The sequence below is a fragment of the Chiloscyllium punctatum genome, chromosome 1 (genome assembly GCF_047496795.1).
Source record: "Chiloscyllium punctatum isolate Juve2018m chromosome 1, sChiPun1.3, whole genome shotgun sequence".
NCBI classification, from domain to species: Eukaryota; Metazoa; Chordata; class Chondrichthyes; order Orectolobiformes; family Hemiscylliidae; genus Chiloscyllium; species Chiloscyllium punctatum.
The window spans coordinates 49,330,226-49,356,173 of record NC_092739.1 but is presented as its reverse complement, the minus strand read 5'-3'; the positions used below and the strand labels follow the sequence as shown (position 1 = coordinate 49,356,173).

At 41.6% G+C, this 25,948-nt stretch overlaps 1 protein-coding gene across 5 annotated transcripts in view; it reads right to left on the bottom strand.

Annotated features, from left to right (window-relative positions):
- Positions 1-25,948, bottom strand: part of cc2d2a (coiled-coil and C2 domain containing 2A) — a 204,254-nt gene that overhangs the window by 126,087 nt on the left and 52,219 nt on the right. For 4 of the 5 annotated variants that reach the window (XM_072556139.1, XM_072556318.1, XM_072556227.1 and 1 more), the window contains exons 9-10: positions 25,530-25,634; positions 5,476-5,679 (exon numbers count right to left, since the gene is read on the bottom strand). In XM_072556139.1, coding sequence (XP_072412240.1) covers positions 5,476-5,679; positions 25,530-25,634 — 309 coding nt within the window. Of the gene's footprint in view, positions 1-4,046; positions 4,108-5,475; positions 5,680-25,529; positions 25,635-25,948 lie in introns of those variants that run through there. The other variant, XM_072556494.1, reaches the window with a different exon arrangement.

Below are 25,948 nucleotides of genomic sequence, written 5' to 3'. Positions count from 1 at the left end.
GTGGCACGTCTCTAGCTTCAAAACAGTTGATTAGGATTCTATTCTTGAAAATGTGAGGTGTATAACTGTGCTTATTTAATCCCTTTGATTTCCTTCACGGAGGATGTAGTTTCAACTAAAACAGACAATTGCTTAATTGCAATAATTGGAGCATCTGTAATCCCATGAATTCCCTTTTTGGAGGATGGCTGCTCTGTGAAACAAACCTTTTTTTTTGCAATATCCTGGATCACCAGATCAAGTAATTTCTTTTTGACCATGTTCTGAATCTTTTTATGTTAGTTATCCCTTTTCAGTGGTGGCTTCATTGGAGTTGTATGTACCAAGTATTCAAACGGTATCAGTAAATTTTTATTCTTAATCTGCTGGCAAATTTGTGCAGGAGTGTGTACACTTTTAACTTCAATCTGTTGATTAATTTGTTATGATTATCTCTCTGCGATTTTAATCACAAGTGAAACAGCTATGCTCACTTCCTAAATCAGCAATTTGAGGATTATTTCTTGTTTGGCATGATCTCTCTCATTGGCACGAATTCTTCTTGGGAACACAAGAAAATAAAGTTTGCTTTTTGAACTTTCACCTTCTGAATTACCTTGCCATCTATAACAGTCTTAAATGTTTCAGGGCTATTTGCTCAGCAAACTGTGTTGTACCCTGAGTTACATTAGTTGTCAATGAGTTTTTATCTGGGCATACTGTTAAATTTGCTGATTGATTGCTTGGGTTGTCTCACAAACCTTGCTGATTTTTGCAACCTGAAGTCTCTGTAATATTGATAGCAGTGAAAAATGTTCAGGGTTGAAAGCTAATCTGTATCTTAAAAAGTGTTTTCTCCAACAAGTCCAACTTTGCATTCAACCTGGCCCATCTCTGAAGCTAAATGTTCCAAACATCATTAGTTGTGTTGCTATGTCTTCCTTATATGATCATTTGTTTCCAGTTGTTTAGCTCTGAACTATAGCAATGGTTTTACTGCAGTTTTAGATAGTTTCCCTCAATTTTACCATAAAACACAGAATTCCTATTTTTCACAAGTGAAATACGAATTGTGGCCTGTGTGTAAAAATGGGTGATTTCACAAAAAGAAAAAGAACTGTAGATGCTGGCAATCAGAAGCAAAAACAGAAATTGCTGAAAAAGCTGGCAGCATCTGTGGACGGAAAGCCAAATTAATGCTTTGGGTCCAGTGACCCTTCATTAGAACTGATTTTAACACGGCAAAGGTTGGTATACATGCTGAAGATGGGTTGGAGGGCAGGCGGTGAAAGAGAGTGAGCAATAGGTGGAGGTGGAGCTCAGGGAGGGAGAAACACAGTCAGGTCCAAAAAAAAGGAACATGTAATGGTCAGCCTGGGAGAATCAACAGTTGCTAATGGGGACTATTAGCGACTGACAATGGGTAGTTTGTCGTAGCAGCCCATGTGATGACAGGTTCTGGTGTTTGGGGGTTAGGGGAAGGACATGTGAGAAGGTGTCCAGGCCCTATGATTATTGAACTCAATGTTGAATCCAGAAGGCTGCAGGATTCCCAAGCGGAAAACGAGATGCTGCTCTTCCAGCTTACACTGAGCTTCACTGGATCACTGCAGCAAACCTGAGACAGAGATGTTGGCCAAGGAACATAATGGAAGTGACAGGCAACAGGAGGTTTGGGCTCATTTCTGCAGACAGAATGCAAGTGTCCTGCAAAACAGTCACCCAGTCTGCATTTCGTCTCCTCAATGTAGAAGAGACCGCATTGTGAGCAGCAGATACAGTAGATGAGATTTAGTGAAGTGCAAATCAAATCCAAAGACTGGGACATACAGAGGAACCTTGATTATCCGAAAATTGGATTATCCAAAGGAGATCTCAAGGTCGCGATGGAAACATTACATTAAAGACCTGTTTCCAACAGTGATCGCATCTTTTGTCTACAGCGATTAAAAGGGCATCATCTCCAAATGACTGACCTCCCGCCCTCTCTCTCACCATACTTTCCCTGGAGTTCTTTAGAGGTGTGTCATTGTCCTGTACAGGGCAAATGTGGAACCTGTCAAAAAGTTGCACTAAAAAGGTGTGTGTGTGTTTGTGTGTGTGTGTGAGTGAGTGAGAGAGAGAGCGCGCGAGAGAGCAAGAGTGTGCACGCTATTTGGAGAATGACCCCATAGAGGAAACTGCAGCAGTCTTGTTGCTGGTATCCAGTCCAGCTGCCCCGGAGAGGGAGCAGGTGTGTACAGGGTCAGGGGGCGGGCGGTGCTGGACGATATTGGGGAGTGGGGGCGCAGTGTTGGACAGGGGTTAGGGGCGGCAGCGCTGTTGCACGGGGTTGGGGGCAGGGGAGCAGAGTTGGGGGCGGGGCGGTGTTGGACGGGGTTGGAGGCAGTGTTGCATGGGGCTGGGGTTGCACGGGGCAGGGGGATGGTGTTGCACGGGGTTGGGGGGTGGGGTCTCGCATGCTGTTTGCTGCTGCAGTCTCTTGAATAGGGAGCAGACTTTAAAAATTCCAAGCCCCAGAGGAAAGGCAGTTAATTAATTAATTAAGAGAATAATCAATTATCCGAACGAAATAGTGCCCACCCATCACGGTCAGATAATTGAGGTTCCCTGTACTTTCTTCACAAGGGTGACAATCACAAGGTAATTTTTTCCTTTACTGTTGTTGACAAGGATCTCAATTTAGTCACAGAACATTTTCAGAAATTCAGAAACCACTTTCTGATCAGTCATTTAAGTATTTGGAAATCCATACACAAAGTACATCTACATTTTTGACAGTTACCCTGTTCATGACAGCACTTGTCATATTTCGTCAGAGTAAAATTAAAAAATAAAATACCAAAAAGTAGAAAAACAATTTTATCACATTCTTTTTTCTTGTACTTTTTAAATAAAGCTTACTCAGAGGGAAATGGAGGTTAGTGCGGGAGGCGAGTCCCAAACTGGGGGCTATCGCAGGGAGGGGAGTCCCCGATCGGAGACAATCGCAGGGAGGAGAGTCCCCTATCACAGACCATCATAGGGAGGCAAGGCCTCACGTTTTGAAGCCCTGTATGGTCTGGACACTCACTGCTGGCACAGACTTGGTGAAAAGGACTGTAATTTCAGTACTTTCTTTAAAGAAACTTCTACTCTGATGGACTTTTATTCATTATTCTTTCAATTTTGTACCAAACACTTAAGAATTTGTACCTAGGTATCTTCTACCTAAGATAGCCCCATAAGCGGCAACACTACAAACTTTTCACTGTACTCAGCGCACGTGACAATAAAACTAATTCATTCATCCATATTACATTATCATTTATGTAACATTAACTTATAAATTTTAGTTGGTCTACATTTGGAGTACTGTGTGCAGCTCTGGTTGCCATACTATAGAAAGGGTGTGGCTTTGGAGTGTAGTAGCGACAAGGAGAGGTTTGCCAAACCTGGATTGTTTTTGCTCGAGCTTTGGATGCTGAGGAATAACCTGATATAACTACATAAAATTATGAGAGACATGGTAGGGTGGATTACTTGGGAGTTTTTTTCCTAGGTTGGAAATGTCAAATACTAGTGGGCACAGTTTTAAAGTGAGAGGGGGAGTTTAAAGGAGATGTGTGAGGCAAGTTTTTTTTTCCACACAGAGGTAGGTGTCCGTAACACACTGCTGAAGGAGGAGATAGCAATGTTTAGGAGGTATTTTGACAGACACAAACAGGGAATAGAGATATGCAGACTATGTGCAGGTAGATGTAATTAGTTTAACAGAGCATCTTGGTTAGCGCAGTTATGGTTGGCTGAAGGGTCTGTTCATTTGCTGTACTTTCTGTGCTCTATGTATCTGGTTCGTGATAGAATTCACAGTGTCAGAACTACATTATTGAAGTTAACTTAGCTACACAGCAGCATCAAAATATTTTAATCAAGCTACATATTTGATAGTTATCATCTATAATTAAAACCGCTATGTTGCTTCCTAAAATTCTTTTTGAATAATTTTGCATCCCAGTTGTTTCTCATCTCTGGATCAAAATAAAGTCATTCTTTGCAGTGATTAAAAAAAAATGTAACTGACTTACATGGAGTCAACTACCTTTGCTTCCTGTGCTATCCTGATTCATAAGCTGATTCTAGTTCTGCCATTGTACGCATCAGCTGGAAAACAAATTTTCATCTTGCATGACTTCCTTGATAAAAGCAACTTGTAGTCCTAAAATACAGTTACATGATACCTTTGATAGAAGTTAAAGGTAGGACTGCTCCCTCATTAGAGAGACGACTGGTGGTGATTTAATCTGAAGGTCACCATGGCTCAGGCAAGAGGAGAGGTTGCAAAGGAGAGTCCCTTATGCCAACTCAGCCAGGGCAGCAAGTGAACCCACGCTGTTGGTGTCATTCTGGTGTCATCCACCCAACTAGACTTTTTGGGCATGTATTGGCACACCTCCAGACTACTTGAACACACACCTCCTGGCCCCAAAAGCCCAATCCTCCTTTCTACTCTTGTGAAATAAATTGGAAACAAGTTGGTCAGCCTGTGATGGGGCACTGTAACAAGGAGGAATAGCTAAATGGTCAAAGGAAACACGCAGAACTGCAACAGAAGCTTATCAAAATATTCTAAATCAGTAGAGTGAGTCTAAGTGCTAAATTGATCATCAGTGGTGGAAGAAAGTGAGGAGTGCAGATGTTGGAGATCAGAGTCGAAAACTGCGGCATTAGAAAAGCACAGCCGGTCAGGCAGCATCCGAGGAGCAGGAGAGTCGACCTTTCCAGCATAGGCTCATTCCTGATGAAGGGTTTATGCCCAAAACATCGATTTGCCTGCTCCTTGGATGCTACCTGACCTGCTATGCTTTATCAGTGGTCGAAGATGAACCACGAGTGAGTCTTAATGAGAAGAGGAAATTGTCTTAACATTATGTTGTTTATTGCATGATAGCAATTTTGACATGTTACATTGTCTAATTCAACACAAAAAAAACTAAGTCAATCAGCAGACAATGATGTTTCATCTGAATCCATCAGGATCTCCTACAAAACTCCTTTCTTCCCCACCCAAAACCATTTGTTATCAGATTGCATGGGGCTTAATTCAGTCTCCCACATTAACCCTTTCACAATCATTACCTCATACATCACAGCCCTGGCCAGTTTGTTGTCACCCAATAGTTGCTCCAATTGAGGACAGTTAACAAGATACAAATAGAGACCGCTCTAATTGCTATTTTAAAATCTCTTCCTCCCCTTTTAAGTTGTCACGTAAAAGTAAGAGAAAAAAGATCATTGTCAGCAAACTTCATTTTGTGCAGCCTATTCATTTCTTGGCATGTTTAGCTATTGGAAAACGTACCCGGGAAAAAAAAATTGCAGTAAATGGAAGCAGAATAAAAGATACAGTATTACCATGAAGCTGCATAAAACTTGTCTTGGTACAATCATGGATTTAGATTGCAGAAAGGATGGACAACTTATACTCCCTTTGAGATGCTACTGTACTTTGTTTACCTCTCCCTCTTCTTCTTCCTCCGCTTCTGTTCTGATAGTTGACTCCTCTTCATCCCAGTCACCCTCAGATTCTTCTTCATGGTCGATCTTTTTAGGTGCTCCAACTCGTTTTTGCTTTTTTGACTTTTCTTCTGCCTCTTCAGGTTCAGGATCAAAATTGAAGGTGAAGAAGTTATATGCCTCTTCAGCAGAAGGAAACCCATCCTATAAATTACATGAATATAACAATGTAAACAATGCTACACTGAGAAATGTGCATATTTTTCAGCTGAAAAGACAAGGAGTAATGCTGCTGATGAATTTGCTATAAATGCTAGAACTCATTTCTTTGCAAAATCTGAATATGTCTTTCTTCTGCAAAGAGAAACTAAATATGAAATAATAAAAATCAGGTATGATTGGCATCTGTACATGTCCATCAATCCCTAAAACCACAAATCTTGTCATTATGATCTATACTACTTCATCATTTCCAGCATCGATAGTTAAAACTTTCTATAAATTCAGTTCCTCTTCATTTAACAACAGCTAAATATGATCTGAACACAGCATTACAGTACTTCCGTTAGCCATCTGAAAATAGGAGCATTCCCTAAAAGTTATTCAGCTTTCTCTCTATATCTGCTGCTAGACCTGCCGTGTTTTTTCCATTGATTTGTTATTGTTTCTGATTTCCAGCATCTGTAGTTCTTTGCTTTTTTTGACAATAAACCTAACCTATCAATTATTAAAACCACAATAAAAGTATGTACATTAGGCTGATGTACTGAATTCAGTCTAACATTTAATAGTTAGATATTTGCACTGAAACATCACTGTGTGTTATGATGAAAATGTGATAGCACATTCCCATTCCCTTTTCTAATTACGTGTATACCCATGCTGGCACATTATGATGACTCCTGAATTTCATGGAACAGAACAATTGCAAAATCCCTTTAACATGCAGATGTTAATTGGAATTATACAATTAAACAAACAATTAATCTCCTGGCTATTTAAAATTCCTATTTTCTACTTTGTGGAATTTGGGAGATTTAGTCATTGCACAAAAATGTTATTGACTTGAAATTATAATTTACCTATTTGTATACAGACTGGATAATATTTAAAATACATTCCCAAATAAGTTACATCACAAATACATGTTCAGAAGCAAAGTATAACTAGATTGCTCTGATTTAATCAGATGTACTTTGCCTGAGCATAAGTAATTTTTTGAAAAAAACTTGAAATTGAGTGCACTACTATCTAGGCAGGTATTTATTCTCATTCCTAATTGATGGTGAGCTGCCTTCTTGAACTACTGCAGCACATGGGGTGGGGAGTGAAGGGGGTACTGTTCACACCCACAATTTTAACCCAAAGCAACTACTTCTCTTGAGGTCTGGGTAGTGAAGGTCACTAGTTTGGAAGGCCCTATCGATGGCATCTTTGTGAGCTACTGTTGCACATCTCATCGACGGCACACATTATTGGCACTATTGAAAACCTACATAGGGTAGATACTAAACAAGTGAATTGTTTTGTCTTGGACAGCCTCAAGACTTTTGATTGTTTTTGGAGAGCTGCTCTCATCCATTTAAGTGGAAAGTATTCCACCACACACCTGTCTTTTGCCCTTATAGATGTTGGACAGGCCTCGGGGAATCAGACGTTGAATTATGTGTGACAAAATTCTAGGCCTCTGACCTGCCTTTGGAGCAACGGTGTTTGTATGGTTGGTCCAGTTCAGTTCCTGGCGAATAATAATCCCAAGATGTTAACAGCTGGGTATTCAGCCATGGCATTGTCATTCAATGTCAAGCAGAGATGGTTAGATTCTCTTTTGCTGAAGATGGTCATTGTCTTGCATTTGTCTCATGCATGTTACTTCCACTCAAAGCTAACTGTTGTTCAGATCCTGCTGTATGAAGATATTGTCTGTTTCAGTAACTGAGAAGTTACGACTGTATTGAATATTGTGGTATCATCACCAAACCTCTCCACTTCTGACCTTATCGTAGATTGAAGGTCTTAGGTGCGGCAGCAAGATGATGGTTGGCTCCAAGATGCTACCACTGAGAAACTCCTGCAGTAATGTCCATGGACTGAGATGACTGACGTCCAGCAACTGCAATCACCTTCCTGTTAGCTAGATATAACTCCAACCAGTGTCATAGAGTCATAGAGATGTACAGCACGGAAATAGACCCTTCGGTCCAACTCGTCCATACCAACCAGATGTCCTAACCTAATCTAGTCCCACCTGCCAGCATTTGACCAATTTCCGTCTAAACCCTTTCTATTCATGTATCCATCCAGATCCTTTTAGATGCTGCAATTGTACCAGGCTCCACCACATCCTCTGGCAGCTCATTCCATACACGCACCACATTCTGTGAGAAAAAGTTGCCCCTTAGGTCTCTTTTATGTCTTTCCACTCTCACTCTAAACCTATGCCCTCTAGCTTTGGACTCCCCCCCCTCCCCCACCCCAGGGAAAAGACTTTGTCTATTTAGCCCATCCATGCCCGTCATGATTTTATAAACCTCCACAAGGTCACCCCTCAGCCTCCAATGCTGTAGGGAAAACAGTCCCACCCTATTCAGCCTCTCCCTATAGCTCAAATCCTCCAACACTGGCAACATCCTTGTAAGTCTTTTCTGAACCCTTTCAAGTTTCACAACATCTTTCCAAAAGGAAGAAGACCAGAATTGCACATAATATTCCAAAAGTGGCCGAACTAACATTCTGTACTCCTATACTCAATCCTCTGACTAATAAAGGAAAGCATACCAAACGCCTCCTTCATTAGCCTATCTACCTGCAACTCTACTTTCAAGATCTCTTTATTCAGCAACACTCCCTAGGACCACTACGTGTATAAGTTCTGTTATGACTTGCTTTTCCAAAATGCAGCACCTCACATTTATCTAAATTAAACTCCATCTGCCACTCCTCACTCCACTGGTCCATCTGATCAAGATCCCGTTGTAATCTTAGGTAACCTTCTTCGCTGTCCACTTCACCTCCAATTTTGGTATCATCTGCAAACTTATTAACTATACCTCCTATGTTCACATTCAAATCATTATATAATTGACAAAAGGTAGTGGACCCAGCATCGATCCTTGTGGCACTCCACTGGTCACAGGCCTCCAGTCTTAAAAACAACCGTACACCACCACTCTCTGTCTTCTACCTACGAGACAGTTCTGTATCCAAATGGCTACATGGTTCTCCTTGTATTCCAAAAGATCTAACTTTGCTAACCAGTCTCCCATAAGGAACCTTGTCAAACGCCTTACTGAAGTCCATATAGATCACGTCCACTGCTCTTCCCTCATCAATCCTCTTTGTTACTTCTTCAAAAAACTCAATCAAGTTCATGAGATATGATTTCCCATGCACAAAACCATGCTGACTATCCCTGAAAAGTCCTTGCCTTTCCACATACATGTAAATCCTGTGACTATTAATGATGCAAATATCTCAGTAAGGGGCCCAACAAACACTTCCCTAGCTTTCCACAGGGTTCTAGGGTACACCTTATCAGGTCCTGGGAATTTATTCATTTTGATGCACTTCAAGACATCCAGTACCACCTCTTCTGTAATATGGACATTTTTCAAGATGTCACCTTTCTATATCTTCCACAGTAAACACTGATGCAACATACACATTTAATATCTCCTCTTCTCCTGCAGCTCCAAGTACAGGTGGCCTTGCTGATCTTTCAGGGGCCCTGTTCTGTCCCTAGATACCCTTTTGTCCTTAATGTATTTGTAAAAACCTTTTGGATTATCCTTAAGCCTTTTTGCCATAGCTATCACACATCCCCTTTTTGCCCTCCTGATTTCGCTCTTAAGTATACTCATACTGCCGTTACATTCTTCTAAGGATTCTCTCGATCTCTCCTGTCTATACCTGACATATGCTTCCTTCGCTTTCTGAACCAAAACCTCAGTTTCTCAAGTCATCTAGCATTCCCTACATCTTAACAGGAATTTACTGTCTCTGGACTCTTGTTAGCTAATTTCTGAAGGATTCCCATTTTCCAGCCGTCCCTTTACCTGCGAACATCTGCACCCAATTAGTTTTTGAAAGTTCTTGCCTAATGAAGTCAAAATTAGCCTTTCTCCAATTTAGAACTTCAACTATTAGATCCGCCTATCTTTTTCCATCACCAGTTTAAAATTAATAGAATTATGATTGCTGGCCCCAAAGCGACATCTCAGTCACTTGCCCTGTCTTATTTTCCAATAGTAGATCATGTTTTGCACCTTCTCTAGTTGGTACATCCACATACTGAATCAGAAAATTTTCTTGTGTACACTTAACAAATTCTTCTCCATTTAAACCCTTAACATTATGGCAGTCCCAGTCTGTGTTTAGCAAGTTAAAATCCCCTAACATAACAACCCTATTATTCTTACAGATAACTGAAATCTCCCTAGAACTCTGTTTCTCAATTTCCCACTGACTATTAGGGGGTCTATAACACAATCTCAATAAAGTGATCAACCCTTTCTTATTTCTCAGTTCCATCCAAATAACTTCCCTGGATATATTTCCAGGAACATCCTCCCTAAATACAGCTGTAATGCTATCCCTTATCAAAAACACCACTCCCCCTCCTCTCTTGCACACACCCACCCCCCTCCCCCACTTTGTGTCCTTCCTATAGCATTTGTATCCTGGAACATTAAGCTGCTAGTCTTGTCCATCCCTGAACCACATTTCTGTAACTGCTATGACATCCGAGTCACATGTTCCCAACCACGCCCTGAGTTCACCTGCCTTACCTGTTAGACCTCTTGTATTGAAGTACAGGAAGTCCTCAAGTTATGAATGCCTGACTTCTGAACGCCCATACTTACGAACTGACCCCATTGAAGCCTATTATCTGAGTTACAAACAATGGTTCGTGCTAACGAACGGGTGGACTACTGTACAGTACCTGTCTGTACAGTAGTCCGCAAAAGACTACACGTTTTTAGCAGATCGTTGGCCTGCCGTCTTCACCATTTTAAGTTGTGTGTTTTCCCTGGTGACCATAGTTTCAAAGCGTAAATCTGACGCAAACGGTGATGCATCGAAGAAAAGGAAAACGATCACAATCGAAAGGAAAGTGGAAATAATAAGCAATCAGAGACAGGTGAAGCATCAACAAACATCGAAAAAGCGTTAGGCTACAGTTGGTCAACCATAGGGATAATTATAAAGGACAAGGGGAGAAGAATGGAGCATTTCTGTCCCAATGAAAGTGACAATTATCACTAAGCAATGCAGTGGTTTAATTATCAAAATGGAAAGGCTATTGGTAATTTGGTTAGAGGATCAAAGTCAGCATAATATTCCTATTATCCTTGGTTTAGTGCAAGAAAAGGGTCAAAGCCTTTTCAGTGATTTAAAAGCTGCACTTGCAGCAAGTGAAGGTGCTTGTGATGAAGAATTTGTTGCGAGTAAGGGTTGGTTCACCCATTTCAAAGGGAGGGTAAATTTACACAATATTAAAGTACAAGGTGAAGCAGTAAGTGCTGCAAGAGAGTTTCCTGAAATGTTTCATAAAATTATTGAGGAGGGAGGTTATGAGATGCCTGAGCAAACATTTAACATAGACGAGACCGGCTTATTTTGGAAAAAAAATGCCTAAAAAGAACATACATTTCAAAAGAGGAGAAAGCTGCTCCAGGGCAAAAGGCATCCAAGGATAGGCTAACGTTATTGCTTGGTGGTAACGCATCCAGGGATTGCAAGTTTAAGCCAATGCTTGTGTATCGCTCCTTAAATCCGAAGGCACTTAGGCGAATTATCAAGGCATCTCTTCCTGTTATTTGGAAGGCAAACACAAAGGGTTGGGTAACAAAAGCTCTCTTTGATGACTGGGTCCTGAATTTGTTTTGTTCCTGCTGCTGAATGTTATTGCTTGGCCAAGCAGATTCCTTTCAAAATTCTCCTTGTGCTTGACAATGCCCCCAGACATCCAAGCACTTTACATAACCTTCACCCCAAATGTAAAGGTCAGCTTTTTACTGCCCAACACTACATCACTACTTCAGCCAATGGGTCAGGGAATCATAGCTTCCTTTAAGGCTTACTATTTACGCCAGACCTTCTCACAAGCAGTCAGGGCTACCCAAGATGATGCAATGACCCTAAAGAAGTCCTGGAGGAATTACAATGTCCACAATGGCATCAAAAACTTTGCAGATTCATGAGAGGAAGTGAAGAACACCAACATGAAAGGAGTATGGAATAAATTGTGCCCCCAATTCGTAGACAGTTGTACAGAGTTTAGAGGTAAGGACATTGCTGAAGCCAGGCAAGCTGTGGTCGACATTGCTAACAATCTATTGCAGTTAGACATCAATGAAGATGATGTTTTAGATTTGCTTGAATCCCATGCTGAAGAACTGACCAATGAGGACCTTATGGAGCTGGAGCAGCAGATGATAACATTTGAGGAAGGAGGCTCGGACCTAGAAACCCTAGAACTCAAGAGGTTTTTGAAGAATGCGTTAGTTGAAGCCTTTCATCTCATTGAAACAGGGATGACAAAGTTAGAGAAGTAAGATCATAATACAGAGAGGTTCACCAAAGTTTACTGGATAGTTACCGATGGACTCAGCTGCTACAAGACCATTTATAATGAGAAAAAGAAAAGGTCTGTTCAAGCCACCCTTGATGTTTGGTTTAAGGAATTGACTTCAGCACCTGGCCCATCCTCTCCAACACCATGACCATCATTCAATTAATAAAGTCATCTTAATTGTAATTCCAGTATGCAAAACATCGATCGGAACAAGGGTAAGTGTTAACCTTTCATCATTATCTTTTCTTTTCTATCCAAACAGTTTAAGAATGTTTCTTTACTGTTTTAGGTAAAATATATACTAAGACAAACATTTGATGTCAGATGTGAACCGTACGTAACTGTTCCAACTTACATATAAATTTGACTTACATACAGCCTTAAGAACGGAACTCGTTTGTAGACCAAGGACTTCCTGTATATGCAGATTATCAGTCCTACTTTGTTCTCTGCTATGTCCCTGCCTGCCCTGACTGTTTGACTCGCTCCTTTTCTCAACTGTACCAGTCTCAGATTGATTTCTTTCCTCACTATTTCCCTGGGTCCCACCCCACCATCTTACTAGTTTAAATCCTTCCGACCAGCTCTAGCAAATCTCCCAGCCAGTATATTAGACCCCTTTAGGTGCAATTCATCCTTCTTGTACAGGTGACTTCTGTACAATGATTCCAATGATCCAAAAATGTGAACCCATCTTCCATGCACCAGCTCTTCAGCCACACATTCATCTGCTCTATCCTCCTATTCCTACCCTCACTACCTTGTAGCACCGGGAATAATCCAAGAATTACTACACTTGAAGACCTCCTTTTTAAATTCCTGCCTAACTTTCTATACTCTCCCTTCAGAATCTTATCCTTTTCCCTTCCTACGTCATTGGCTTCAATGTGTACAATGACATCCTGCTGGTCAGTCTCCCCTTTGAGAACGTTCTGCACCCTCTCTGAGATATCCTTGATCCTGGCATCAGGGAGGCGACACACCATTCTGATTTTTCGCTGCTAGTCACAGAAACGTCTGTCTGTGCCACTGACTAGAAAGGCCCCTATCACAATCGATCGCTTGGAACCCCACGCACCCCTCATTATATTAGAGCCTGTCTCGATAGCAGAAACTTGGCTGTTCGTGCTACATTCCCCCGAGAGCCCATCACCCCCTACATTTTCCAAAACAGCATACTTGTTTGAAATGGGGATAGCCACAGAAGACCCCTGCACTACCTGCCTACCCCTCCTACCTTTTGCTGGAGTTAGCCCATCTACCTGACTACATCAGCAGCTTTTCTCCCTTCCTATAACTGCCATCCATCACACCCCCTTGCTCTTATAAATTCTTCATTGTCTCTGACTGTCACTCCAACAGATTTATTCGATCTGAGAGGATTCGCAACCAAAGACATTTCCTGCAGACATAATCCTCAGCAACATCTGAAAAGAGCATATCACTCTACTAAAGGCCTTCTTTGCTCCTTCACAATCTACAGTCCCAGAAAATAGCACTGTCTTATTGCTCTAAAATTACTGTTCCAGGCTAACTTACTACTTATAGCTTATATTTTTAAAATTTAATCAAGAGACAGATCTCAATAAAACATATAATCAAGAAAGGACTCATTTTACTCACTATTGTAGATTTACAGCATGGCAACTCTTCAAAACTATACACTTATCTGTTCCTGTGCTGTGAGTCTCCCACACAGGTTCCGCCAAGGTCAACTGTGAATTTCGCTGTTTGTTAAGTTTTCCTAAATGCACTTCAATGTCTAGAGATACATAAATTCAAACAACGAAGACAGTAACTGCACAGATTCACTGTTGCGTCAGTTTAGCAATGTAGATTTCTTTCTCTCTCTCCTTCAGTGACCATGTGTCACTGCCTTTTGTCTGTCCTTCTCCATTTTAAAAGTACTGATGTTTTGATTTTTTTTCTCCCAAGTTCCAAAACAACACAACAGCATATAAACAGTAACTGCTGCTCCTGGAATTTGAGGAAACCACCTCCAATACCGAAAATACTTCAAAAAAAAAGGAGCAGCTCCTACTGTCACAATTTTTACCCATCCTCCATCTTGGATTACTGTGGACAGCTTTTCCTCAATTCCTGTTGACTCCAGTTTTTCTCGGGCTTCTTGAGGCCACATTCAGTCAATGTTGCTTCGATGTCAATGGCATTCACTCACGGCATAACACTGGAAATCAGCACTCTTGTCCATGTTGAACCATGTAACGAGGTTAGGACTGAGTGTGTGGGCCTGGGGAAACCCAAGCCGGGCATCAGTGAGCAGATTATTCTTGAGTGTGTACCACATTTGATAGCAATGTCAATGACCCCTTGTATCACTTTGCTGATGATCAAGAGTAGACTAGTGGGCAAGAGTTGGTCAGGTTGGATTTGTCCTACTTTTTGTGGACTGTAAATACCTGGGCAATGTTTCACATTGCCACGTGGATGCCAGCATTGTAGCTGCACTGGAACAGCTTGGCTAAAGACGCAGCTAATTCCAGAGCACATTACTATTGCTGGAATTTAACAGTGTCTGCAACAGTATCCTTGTGCCTATGTTTCATTGTCTAACCAGCAATGTGAAGTAACGGTTATTAAGCAATATTTCTTAAGTCAGTTACAGATATTCAGGGGAAATTAGGTGCTAATAAACAGTATTAATATTAATTACATTACATCATTCCTGTTAAACTTGGTTATAAGCAAATATCCTGTTTCATTATTAAACATGGTATTTGGCAACTAAGCACAAACATTAATGTCTGAGCATCTGGAATCTCTTACTAGTATATACAAAAGGAAAACTCTCTCTTCAACACTATTTTATTCTGAACAAAGTGCAAGCTATCCAAGGGAAAACAAATTAAGCAAATGGCCAGTTCAGTTAAATAGGCAAACTGGAGTATCTCAATGACTGTGCAGGGAAATTCAAAGTTGAGAAATCTGTTGAAAAATACCAAATTATGCAGTTATAATTCTCTTAAAAGAGACTTTCAATTTTCCTTCTTTGGAAACACACTATTCAAACACATACTGAAAATATGAAATAAAATTAAATTCTGTCAACGTGCAGAAAATCATTCAACATCCTTTACAGAAAATAGGTTCACAGTTTAGGTGGGGCCCTTTATTAGGGCCGACCAACTCTGACAAATTTTACATCTTTATTTCAGAAATGTTGACCTCTCTTTTAAATACTCCCTACTGTACATTCCCCATCTCCTTTTCTTGAGACACTTACAGCTGGGGAAGGTCATTTGGCTCTCTTTCGTTCATCTACCTGCCATTTAAGTGAGTGATGGATGTTTCCAGGGTAATTCCCTCCACTACTTCAACTGGATGCATCCACACACAGATCACTACTAATGTGAACGATGTCCTGCTCACAATCCCAAATATACCTTTTATTTATTTTAATTTGTGGCACTTTGTCTTGCTTTCAAGTTTAAAGTATGTTTTCAGATTTATTTTTTCCATAGCTATAACAGTTTCTTCATAAAATCACATTTCATGTGCCTACTTTCCAAGTTCATCTTGACTCAGACCTCTGGATTAGGAATTAGCCTTAGGCTGTTCATGGCACTGCCTCCAGTACTTGAATATGAACACTACATTGAAGATATATTCTGATAAGAACAATGTACAGTTTGGCCATTACTGCACCTGACTTGTAGTTCATCATTCCATTGATTCTGCTGAATACAAATCTGCATTGTTTGGGCATGTTCAGCAACGATCGTCGTTCTCTGGAAGACTGGTTAGCAAGGTTAACTAGGGAAAACTAGCTATTAGGATACAGGACGGCTTGAAGGTAGAAGACTGAAGGGTTATTTTTAGACTGGAGGCCTGTGACCAGTGGAGTACCACAAGGATCAGTGCTGGATCCACTACATTTCGTCATTTATATAAATGATTTGGACGTGAACATAAGGGGTACAGTTGTAAGTTTGCAGATAACACCAAAATTGGAGGTGCAGCGGATAGTGAAGAAGTTTACCTCAGAATACAATGGAATCTTGATCAGATGGGCCAATGGGCTGAGGAGTGGCAAATGGAGTTTAATTTAAATAAATGCAAGGTGCTGCATTTTGGAAAAACAAACCAGAGCAGGACCTATACACTTAATGATAAGGTCCTAGAGAGTGTTGCTGAACAAAGAGACCTTGGAATGCAGGTTTGTAGCTCCTTGAAAGTAGAGTCGCAGGTGGATAGGATAGTGAAGAAGGCGTTTGGTATGCTTTCCTTTATTGGTCAGAGTATTGAGTGCAGGAGTTAGGAGGTCATGTTGCGGCTGTACAGGATGTTAAGTTAGGCCACATTTGGAATACTGCGTACAATTCTGGTCTCCTTCCTGTCAGAAAGATGTTGTGAAACTTGATAGGGTTCAGAAAAGATCTACAAGGATATTGCTTGGGTTAGAGGATTTGAGCTACAGGGAGAGGCTGAACAGGCTGGGGCTGTTTTCCCTAAAGTGCTGAACGCAGAGTGGTGACTTCATAGAAGTTTATAAAATTGTGAGTGGCATGGGTAGGATAAATAGGCAAGGTCTTTTCCCTGGGGTGGGGGAGTCCAGAACCAGAGGGCATAGGTTTAGAGTGAGAGGGGAATGACATAAAAGGCACCTAAGGGGCAACCTTTTCACGGAGAGGGTGGTGCGTGTATGGAATGAGCTGCCACAGGAAGTGGTTAAGGCTGGTACAATTGCAACATTTAGAAGGCATCTGGATGGGTATATGAATAGGAAGGTAAAAACAATGACTGCAGATGCTGAAAACCAGATTCTGGATTAGTGGTGCTGGAAGAGCACAGCAGTTCAGGCAGCATCCAACGAGCAGCGAAATCGACGTTTCGGGCAAAAGCCCTTCATCAGGAAAAGCCTGATGAAGGGCTTTTGCCCGATATGAATCGGAAGGGTTTATAGGGATATGGGTCAAGTGCTGGAAAATGGAACTAGATTAGATTAGGACATCTGGTCAGCGTGGACAAGTTGGATCAAAGAGTCTGTTTCTGTACTGTACATCTCTATGACTCCATGACTCTATAACACCGACTGTACAGAAGCTCATAGTACTTCAAACTCAACTAAATAACTGATCATGACTATTGCTGTTAAAACAATAGGCTGCTCACTACAAAGAAAAGGGTGAAACATGCTCATTTCAATATCAAAGCAGATTGTCTGTCAATCAAATGTGGTTAGATTTTTACAAGAGTAGATATTTTTTCAAAGTGTCAAAACCATTTGCATTTAGAATCAGTCAGAAAAATTCAGCCACACCAGAGAAGATAATAGCACCAATTGATAGGGCATTCCAGTGCCCGCTCTCTCTCTGTCTCTCCCCCCGTCATTGGAAGAACACTGTAATGCATGACAACAAATGCATAACACTGATCAATGTAAGAGTAAACTCATCTTAAAAGGATAAATCCCCATGATGAATCACTAGCATTAACAACATATCTACATTGTAATACAGTAAGTAAAAGTGACATTTAAAGGTTTTTGAAATCATTGAGTCGCAGAGAAATAGAGATGAATAGCTTGGAAACAGGCCCTATCATCCAACTCATCCATGCCAAACAGATATCCTAACCTAATCTAGTCCGTTTTGCCAGCAGTTGGCCCAGATCCTTCCCAACCCTTCCTATTCATATACCCATCCAAATGCCTTTTAAATGTTGCAACTGTACTCCCCTCCACCACTTCCTCTGGCAGCTCATTCCATACATGTACCACCCTCTGGGTGGAGAAGTTGCCCCTTAGGTCCCTATTATATCTTTTCCCTCTCACCCTAAACCTATGCCCTCTAGTTCTGGACTCCCCCACCCCAGGGCAAATACTTTGTCTATTTATGCTATCCAGGCCCCTCATGATTTTATAAACCTCTATAAGGTCACCTCTCAGCCTCTGAAGCTCCAGGGAAAACAGCCCCAGCCTGTTCAGCCTCTCCTTATAGCTCAAACCCCCCAACCCTGCCAACATCCTTGTAAATAGTTTTTGAACCCTTTCAAGTTTCACAACACCTTTATGATAGGAGGGAGACCAGAACTGCACACAGTATTCCAAAAGTGGCCCAATCAATGTCTTGTACAGCAGCAACATGACCCCCATTTCACATACCTTTAAGCATGCTTCAGACACCCTCAACTGATTTCCATTTTCTTCATGAATTCTCAAGCCTGACATGTTTTAAATGGGCTTCCAAGGACCCACCCCACCAAATAAATGTGGAGAAAATCCACTTTTTGTCCACCATTTAAATGGGGAACCCACTCAGCAAGGGCAGGTTGGTGTCCTTTTTACATTTAGATTAGATTACTTACAGTGTGGAAACAGGCCCTTTGGCCCCACAAGTCCACACTGACCCGCCGAAGCGCAACCCACCCATTCCCCAACATTTACCCCTTTACCTAACACTACGGGCAATTTAGCATGGCCAATTCACCTGACCTGCACATCTTTGTGACTGTGGGAGGAAACCAGAGCACCCGGAGGAAACCCACGCAGACACGGGGAGAACGTGCAAACTCCAAACAGTCAGTCGCCTGAGTCGGGAATTGAACCCCGGTCTCTGGCACTGTGAGGCAGCAGTGCTAACCACTGTGCCACCATGCCGCCCACTAATACTCACGACCCATAAAGTGGCCAGAGGAAATTGGTGCAGAGTTGGGAATGCAGAGCAAAACTGAATTTCCTCCAAAAAGAGACTAAATATGGTCATTCATACACCACCGAAAGCCTCTGCACCAGATGAAAATTGAGCCCTGTATGTCACTGATATTCTCTTAATGTATATAATTACTGTTACACATGGTACCCAGACGATCTCACAACAATATCTGCTTTGACAATATACTGACATAATGCAAACATTTCTCGTTCACAGTCCTGAGAACTGAAAAATATTGTTACTGACAGTCATACATCTAGTTCTGAAAACAAATGCTGGACATCATAATGGGTCAGACAGCATCCATGGAGAGAGAGCAAGTTAACTTTTTGAGTCTAGATAGCTTTTCCTCAGAGCTGAAGTGAAGCGTGGAGGGTATGCATGTATGCTATAGTTCAGGCAGGTGGTGGGGCTAGTGGGTGTAGGGTGCTGATGGAGAAAAGATGTTAATACAGAGGAACCTCAATTATCCAGGATTCGATTATCTGAATCTCAGCTTATCCGACAAGATCGCAATGTCCAGGGGTTTGATTAAACTATGTTATCCGGCATTCGATTATCCAGAATTCGATTAACCGAACAAAATACTCCCCATCCGTGTCCCTCCTATAATGGAGATTCCTCTGTAGTTTACGTTAAGTGATGGGAATGTGAGAATGTCAGAACAATGGTGTACCTCCTGGCAGATTTGAAAGGACAATAAGTGGGATAGGGGATGGGAAGGACATAATTCAAGCGAAAAGGAAGGAAAGAAATGGTTCACAATTTAAAGGTGTTGAACTCAATATTAAGCCCAGGAGGTTGTAAAGTGCCTAATTTGAAGAGGAGATGTTGTTCCTCCAGTTTGTGCTGTGATTCACTGGAACACTGCAGCATGCCGAAGACAATGTGGGCACGTGAGCAGGACATTGTGTTAAAATGACAGAATACGGGAAGGCTGGTGTCCTGCTTGCATACAGATTGTGGCGGGGGAGGGGGTTCTGCGAAGCAGTCACCCAATCTGCATTTGGCTTCTCCAATGTAGACTTAGCCAAACTGGGTGCAGCAAATACAATACATAAGATTAAAGGAGGTACAGGTGAAATGCTGGTTCACCTGGAAAGACTTTTTCAGTCCTTGGACGGTGAGCAGGAAGGAGGTGTAGGTGTTGCACCTTCTGCTGTTATATGGGAAGGCGCTGTGTGTGTGCCTTTGTGGGGGTGTTGCTTATGGATTCGACTAGGGTGTCCCGGTGGAATGATCCCTGCAAAAGGCAGACAGGGAGGGAGGAGAAGATGTGTTTGGTACTGGCGTTCTCCTGGAGTTGTCTGACATGGAGGAAAATGATCCTTTAAATGTGGAGAATGGTGGGACAAGGGGAGCCTGTTAACACCGTTGTGAGTGATGGGAATAGGAAGGGCAGAATCACGGGTGAAAGGTTGGAGGAATTTGAGGGCCCTGTCAATCACTGTGGGCGGGAAACCACAGTCATAGCAGAAGGAAGATGTGTCAGCAGAGCTGTTTTGGAAGGCATCATCATCCAAACAGATGTGATGTAGGCAAAGGAACTGGGAGAATAGGATGGAGTTCTTGCCGGACATAGGGTGTGACAAGCCACACTGAAGGTAGCTATGGGAGTCCGTGACTTTGTAGTGGATGGCAGTGGACAGTTTGTTCCCCAAAATGCAGACAGAGAGGTCAAGGAAAGGAAGGGAAATGTCAGAAATGGATGATGTGAAAGTAACTGGGGGATGGAAACGGGAGGCAAAATGTGCGAAGTTTTCAAGGTCCTACATTATCTCTGAGGATGATCTTAACCGACCATTGTACCTGGTTTGGGGGGGAGTGGCCACAGTGATCTGTGAGCATTATCAACTCTCCTGTATAAAGGGGATGTGCTTTCTTTGTTCAGGGTCCTCTTTTGACTTGACTTTGCGTGCCTGCAAAGCGTATCAGAGGGGTAACCCAGTTGTACAGGTTTTAACAAACTTTAACTGTTTGCAGAAGTTGGTGTGTGAAACCTAGGTAAAAGAACCTAACAGATCCAGCACCGATCCTTGTGGCACTCCACTGGTCACAGGCCGCCAGTCTGAAAAGGAACCTTCCACCACCACCCTCTGTCTTCTACCTTCGAGTCAGTTCTGTATCCAAATGGCTAGTTCTCCCTGTATTCCACAGATCTAACCTGGCTAACCATCTCCCACGGGGAAACTTGTCGAACGCCTTACTGAAGTCCATATAGATCAAGTCCACCGCTCTGCCCTCATCAATCCTCTTTGTTACTTCTTCAAAACACTCAATCAAGTTTGTGAGACATGATTTCCCCCACACAAAGCCATGTTGACGATCCCTAATCAGCCCTAGCCTTTCCAAATGCATGTAAATCCTGTCTCTCAGGATTCCCTCCAACAACTTGCCCACCATCGATGTCAGGCTCACCGGTCTACAGTTTCCTGGTTTTTTCCTTACCAGCTTTCTTAAGGAGTGGAATCATGTTAAACAACCTCCAGTCTTCCAGCACCTCACCTGTGACTATCAACGATACAAATATCTCAGCAGGGGCCCAGCAATCACTTCCCCAGCTTCCCACAGAGTTCTAGGGTACACCTGATCAGGTCCTGGGAATTTATCGACTTTTGTGTGTTTCAAGACATTTAGCACCTCCTCCTCTGAAATATGATTGGGACCCATGCGGGTGCCCATTGCCACTCCTTTGACTTGGCAGACGTGAATTGAATTAAAGCAGAAATTGTTCAGTGAGACAACAAGTTCAGCCAGGCGGAGGAGAGTGGTGGGTGATGGAGATTGTTCAGGCCCCTGGTTCAGGAAGAAGCCAAGAGCTCTCAGACCATCCTGGTGTGGAATGGAGGGATAGAGGGATTGGACATGCATGGTGAACAGGAGGCAGGTAGGGCCGGAGAACTGGAAATTGTCAAAATGGTGGAAGGCATCAGAGAATTCTTGTAGGTGAGCAAGGTCTGGACAAGTGGAGTCCTGCCAGAAGAGGTGAGCGCGGAGACAGAGGCAACGGAAAAACAGTTCCACAGCATGACCAGCCTGAAATTCATTAAGGTGGGGGCATAAGGGTATGAAGTTAAGTCTTTTGCTGAGGACAGTATGTTCAGCCTCAGACAGGGGAAGGTCAGGAGGTATGGTGAGCACCCACTACCACCACCCCTATCATATAAATGCTGTCCCTTCCACACATCACTTCAGCTCTGATGAAGAGTCATGCAGACTCGAAATGTTAGCTTGCTCGCTCTCCATGGATGCTGCCTGACTCATTGTGATCCTCAGCATTTGTTGTTTTCATTACAGATTTCGGTATGTGCAGTAATTTTTTTCATACGCCTAGGTCTGCTGTGTAACTGTCAAAGCATCAACAATTATAAATCATATATGCTATCAGAACTCACACTGTTAAATTTTGTAATGGTTTCCATCCATAAGGAACTGTACAAAATCAAAACATTGAACTTTAAACAAGGAAACTGTCTGCCTCTGATGTGAATACCCCACTCAGTAAACCTTGCAAGAAAGGGAATGCATGGTGGGTGGCGTGAGGATGGAATAATAAACAAATGATTTAGATATTTCAGAATCTCAGCAATATAGCATTATCTAAAGATTCTCAGTAGCAGGCATTCATTTCTCAATAAGACAACAAAAATTGAATGCTGGAAATCAGAACCAAAGACAAACAGAAATTGCTGCAAAAACTCAGCAGGTCTGGCAGCATCTGTGAAGAGAAATCAGACCCTTGTTCTTTATGTACCCAGTCGCTAGAACATGCCTGGCTCTTAAAAATGATATAATTCTGGGACCTGACTGATTGCAAGGAGTGGGTTTGGTCTAATCTGATTTGTGTAAATAAACTCTACGCAAATGAGCAGAAGCTTCCAAATTTTCTGGAGCTTGGCGAGGATTTAACAGGAGGTTTTTTTGCCTTTAGGCATACAGTGAGCAGGAAATTGAAATCAAGTTGAGATCTTCCACCTCTCCTCCTGTCCCAGCCCCACCAAAGCACCCTTCTTGTCCCGATAAAGCATCAGGAATCTCATGCACAGAGTTAGTATGAGTTGTTAAGGGAATTGCAGAAAATCTTATTTGTTAACTTTATAAATACATCAGTTACAACCCTGACAATTGGAGAAAAGAGTCCCAATCACTTCATCCACCTTGGACCTATAACCCTTCACCTATCAAATTCAGTTAAATTGTGCAGTTTCTGTTTTCACCACCAAGCTTGGAATTGAATTAGACACTCATGTTTCTGATGCTCTATGTTCTAAACTTATTGCATTTAACTTTGATTCTAAGATGTCTTTTTTTAGACCTCCTGAACACTACAGAAACAGATGACTTCTGGCCACTCTACTGCACCCTCTCAGAATGGTGAATACCTGTATTATATTGCCCAACATAGATGACTTTCCCACTGGGAGCAGATATTCAAGGGAAGGATTTTTGTTGGCTCCATCCAGTGCCTGCTCTGTTATTTTAATGGGTGGCACCATTCCAACTAGACATGAAGCACCTTACTGGAGAAAAACACTTACTGCAGCAATGCAGGCAACACTTAACTTGATAGTTCAGTACACAGACCACACCTATTAGCTTGGGCATAGAGGGTTACACTTTGGCCCTCTGGTCCTGCCAGGACTGTGGCCCAAGAATTTCAAAGTCAAGCTTTTAGTATAGAACTAGAGTCATAGTGATACACAGCATGGAAAGAGACCCTTCGATGCAACTCGGATAGATAAAAGGCTCACACAAGAAAACAAACATTAAACTCTGATGATGATAAAGCAACAGAAGTTATAGCAAAAACAAATGAATAATACACCCAGATTTCAAAATCCACTTGGATAACGGATCATCTGATTACAGGAAAGATACCTCAAGAAGGTACAAACAACAAAGAGACAACCAGTTACTGGGAAATTCAGTTTGAAAGGAAGATTTCAAGATAAAGAAAGGTAAATGTGTACTTGCAGAGTGAGATTCATGATTTACAGATTTTCCAAAATATTTTGTAACAGCTGAACTATATTCACATTATAAAATATAAAATGTGACAGCACATACAAGCTCCCACTCAAGGCAATGTAATAATGAGCGAATAATCTCTTTCTGTGCGATGTCGATTGAGGAATAAATCTTGGGCAGAGTGCTGGGATAATACCCTTATTCTTTGTTGAAATAGTATTCCAGGATCATATCAACTTGAGAAAGACGGGAAAACCTCTGTTTAACATCTCATCTGAAAATCAGCCCTTCTGCCAAAACAGCATTCCTTCAGTATTGCATTGAAATGCAAGAGTTTTTTTGTACTCAAATCATGGAAGTAAAACAGGTTATGATAAAACTGATAAAAGTGATCCAAACAAATTGTTCACAGACCAAAGCATTAAGTAACAGGAAACAAATAAAAGGAATAACAGTAAGGAAAGAAATTGGGCCTAACATTATCAGTTTAAAGAGCTGTGAAACAAGGCATGGAGAAGAATATTAAAGCAATCTGACACAAAATTGCTGACAATTATAAAATTTTGAAAAAAATAAGGGATCAGGTTAAAGAGGGAAAGTAATGATATTTGCTAGAAACTGGATAGAATCATGGTTCCAAAATGCTGATTACACAGAATTCAGACATCTTTTAGATTAGATTCCCTACAGTGTGGAAACAGGCCCTTTGGCCCAACAAGTCCACACCGACCCTCTGAAGAATAACCCAGCCAGAACCATTTCCCTCTGACTAATGCACCTAACACTATGGGCAATTTAGCATGGCCAATTCAGGTCCTTGGGCTGTGGGAGGAAACCGGAGCACCTGGAGGCAATCCACGCAGACACGGGGAGAATGTGAAAACTCCACACAGACAGTTGCCCGAGGCTGGAATCGAACCTGGGACCCTGGTGCTGTGAGGCAGTAGTGCGAACCACTGAGCCACTGTGCCACCCCATTTAAAGCAATATTGTTAACCATAATCATTTAAAGTAGTTGTTTAGTGGTATAGATCTTGAATATTGCTGAAAAGAAAAATATGTTGTCTGTTTTTTTTCATTTTGTACTCTTAGGACAAATTTAATAATGCCAAATTTCAAACAATCATTCAAGTTTACAATAGAGGAGAAAAGGATGCTGAAGAATTGACAAGTCAACAGAACTTATCATGGAGAAAACAGGAATCAGTAGGTTTCTCAAGCTTAGTGGTATTTCAAAAAGGAGCAACTTGAACAAATTTCTTTTGTTCACAGAGAACAGGTCCCTATTTATGAAAGTATGTCACTTCTAACAAATGTCAATGATCCACATTAGAAGTTCAACTGATTATCTTAAATTGATTGTTTATGTAGCTATTAGTACACCCAGGATTGTTGAACAACCGTGATATGTTTCTAAAATTAACAAATAAGATTTTCTGCAATTCCCTTAACAACTCATATTAACTCTGTGCATGAGATTCCTGATGCTTTATAGGGACAAAAGGGTGGTTTGGTGGGGCTGGGACAGGAGGAAAGGCAGAAGATCTCAACTTGATTTTGCAGAGAGTCTTGGTGGGGCAGATTCTGTTTTATTTCAATTTCCTGCTCACTGTATGCCTAAAGGCAAAAAAACCTCTTGTTCCATCCTCGTCAAACTCCAGAAAATTTGGAATAATCATACAGAAGGCAGTGATCAACTCAAAAATGTGTGCTGGCTTCCAAGCTCCAATTATATTAAGTACTGCAAATGTTAATTTTAATTAATTTAACTGCACAACATGCATACAATTTAAAACATGAAAGAAAACTTGAATGATTTAATATGGAAAACTTGCCTTTGATTTCTGCTTTATTTTATTTGCTATTTCATGAAATCTCACTTTTGAAGACGGATGGGGTAATTCATCAACTCCTGCTGTCTTCATGTCCTCTTCATCCACCTGAACATATAACAATAACATTACATCGACTCCATTATCACATAACATTTAGTTCTTAACTGCTAGCAATGGGATTTGGCGTCACAGCAGGATCCTTATATGACTTCTGGTAAAATAAAACCAACTAAAATTTGGCTAACAAGGAGTTAGATGTACCTTGCACTCGGCTGGATTTAACACTACAAACTATGCAGGCTGCGTCCCTCCAAACCCTCCACAAAAGGTAAAATAAGATGCAATGACATCAGGTTAGCAATACAACATCATTATGCCAATCTCTGAAGTTACAGAAGACAGGCAGGCATTTAAGTCAG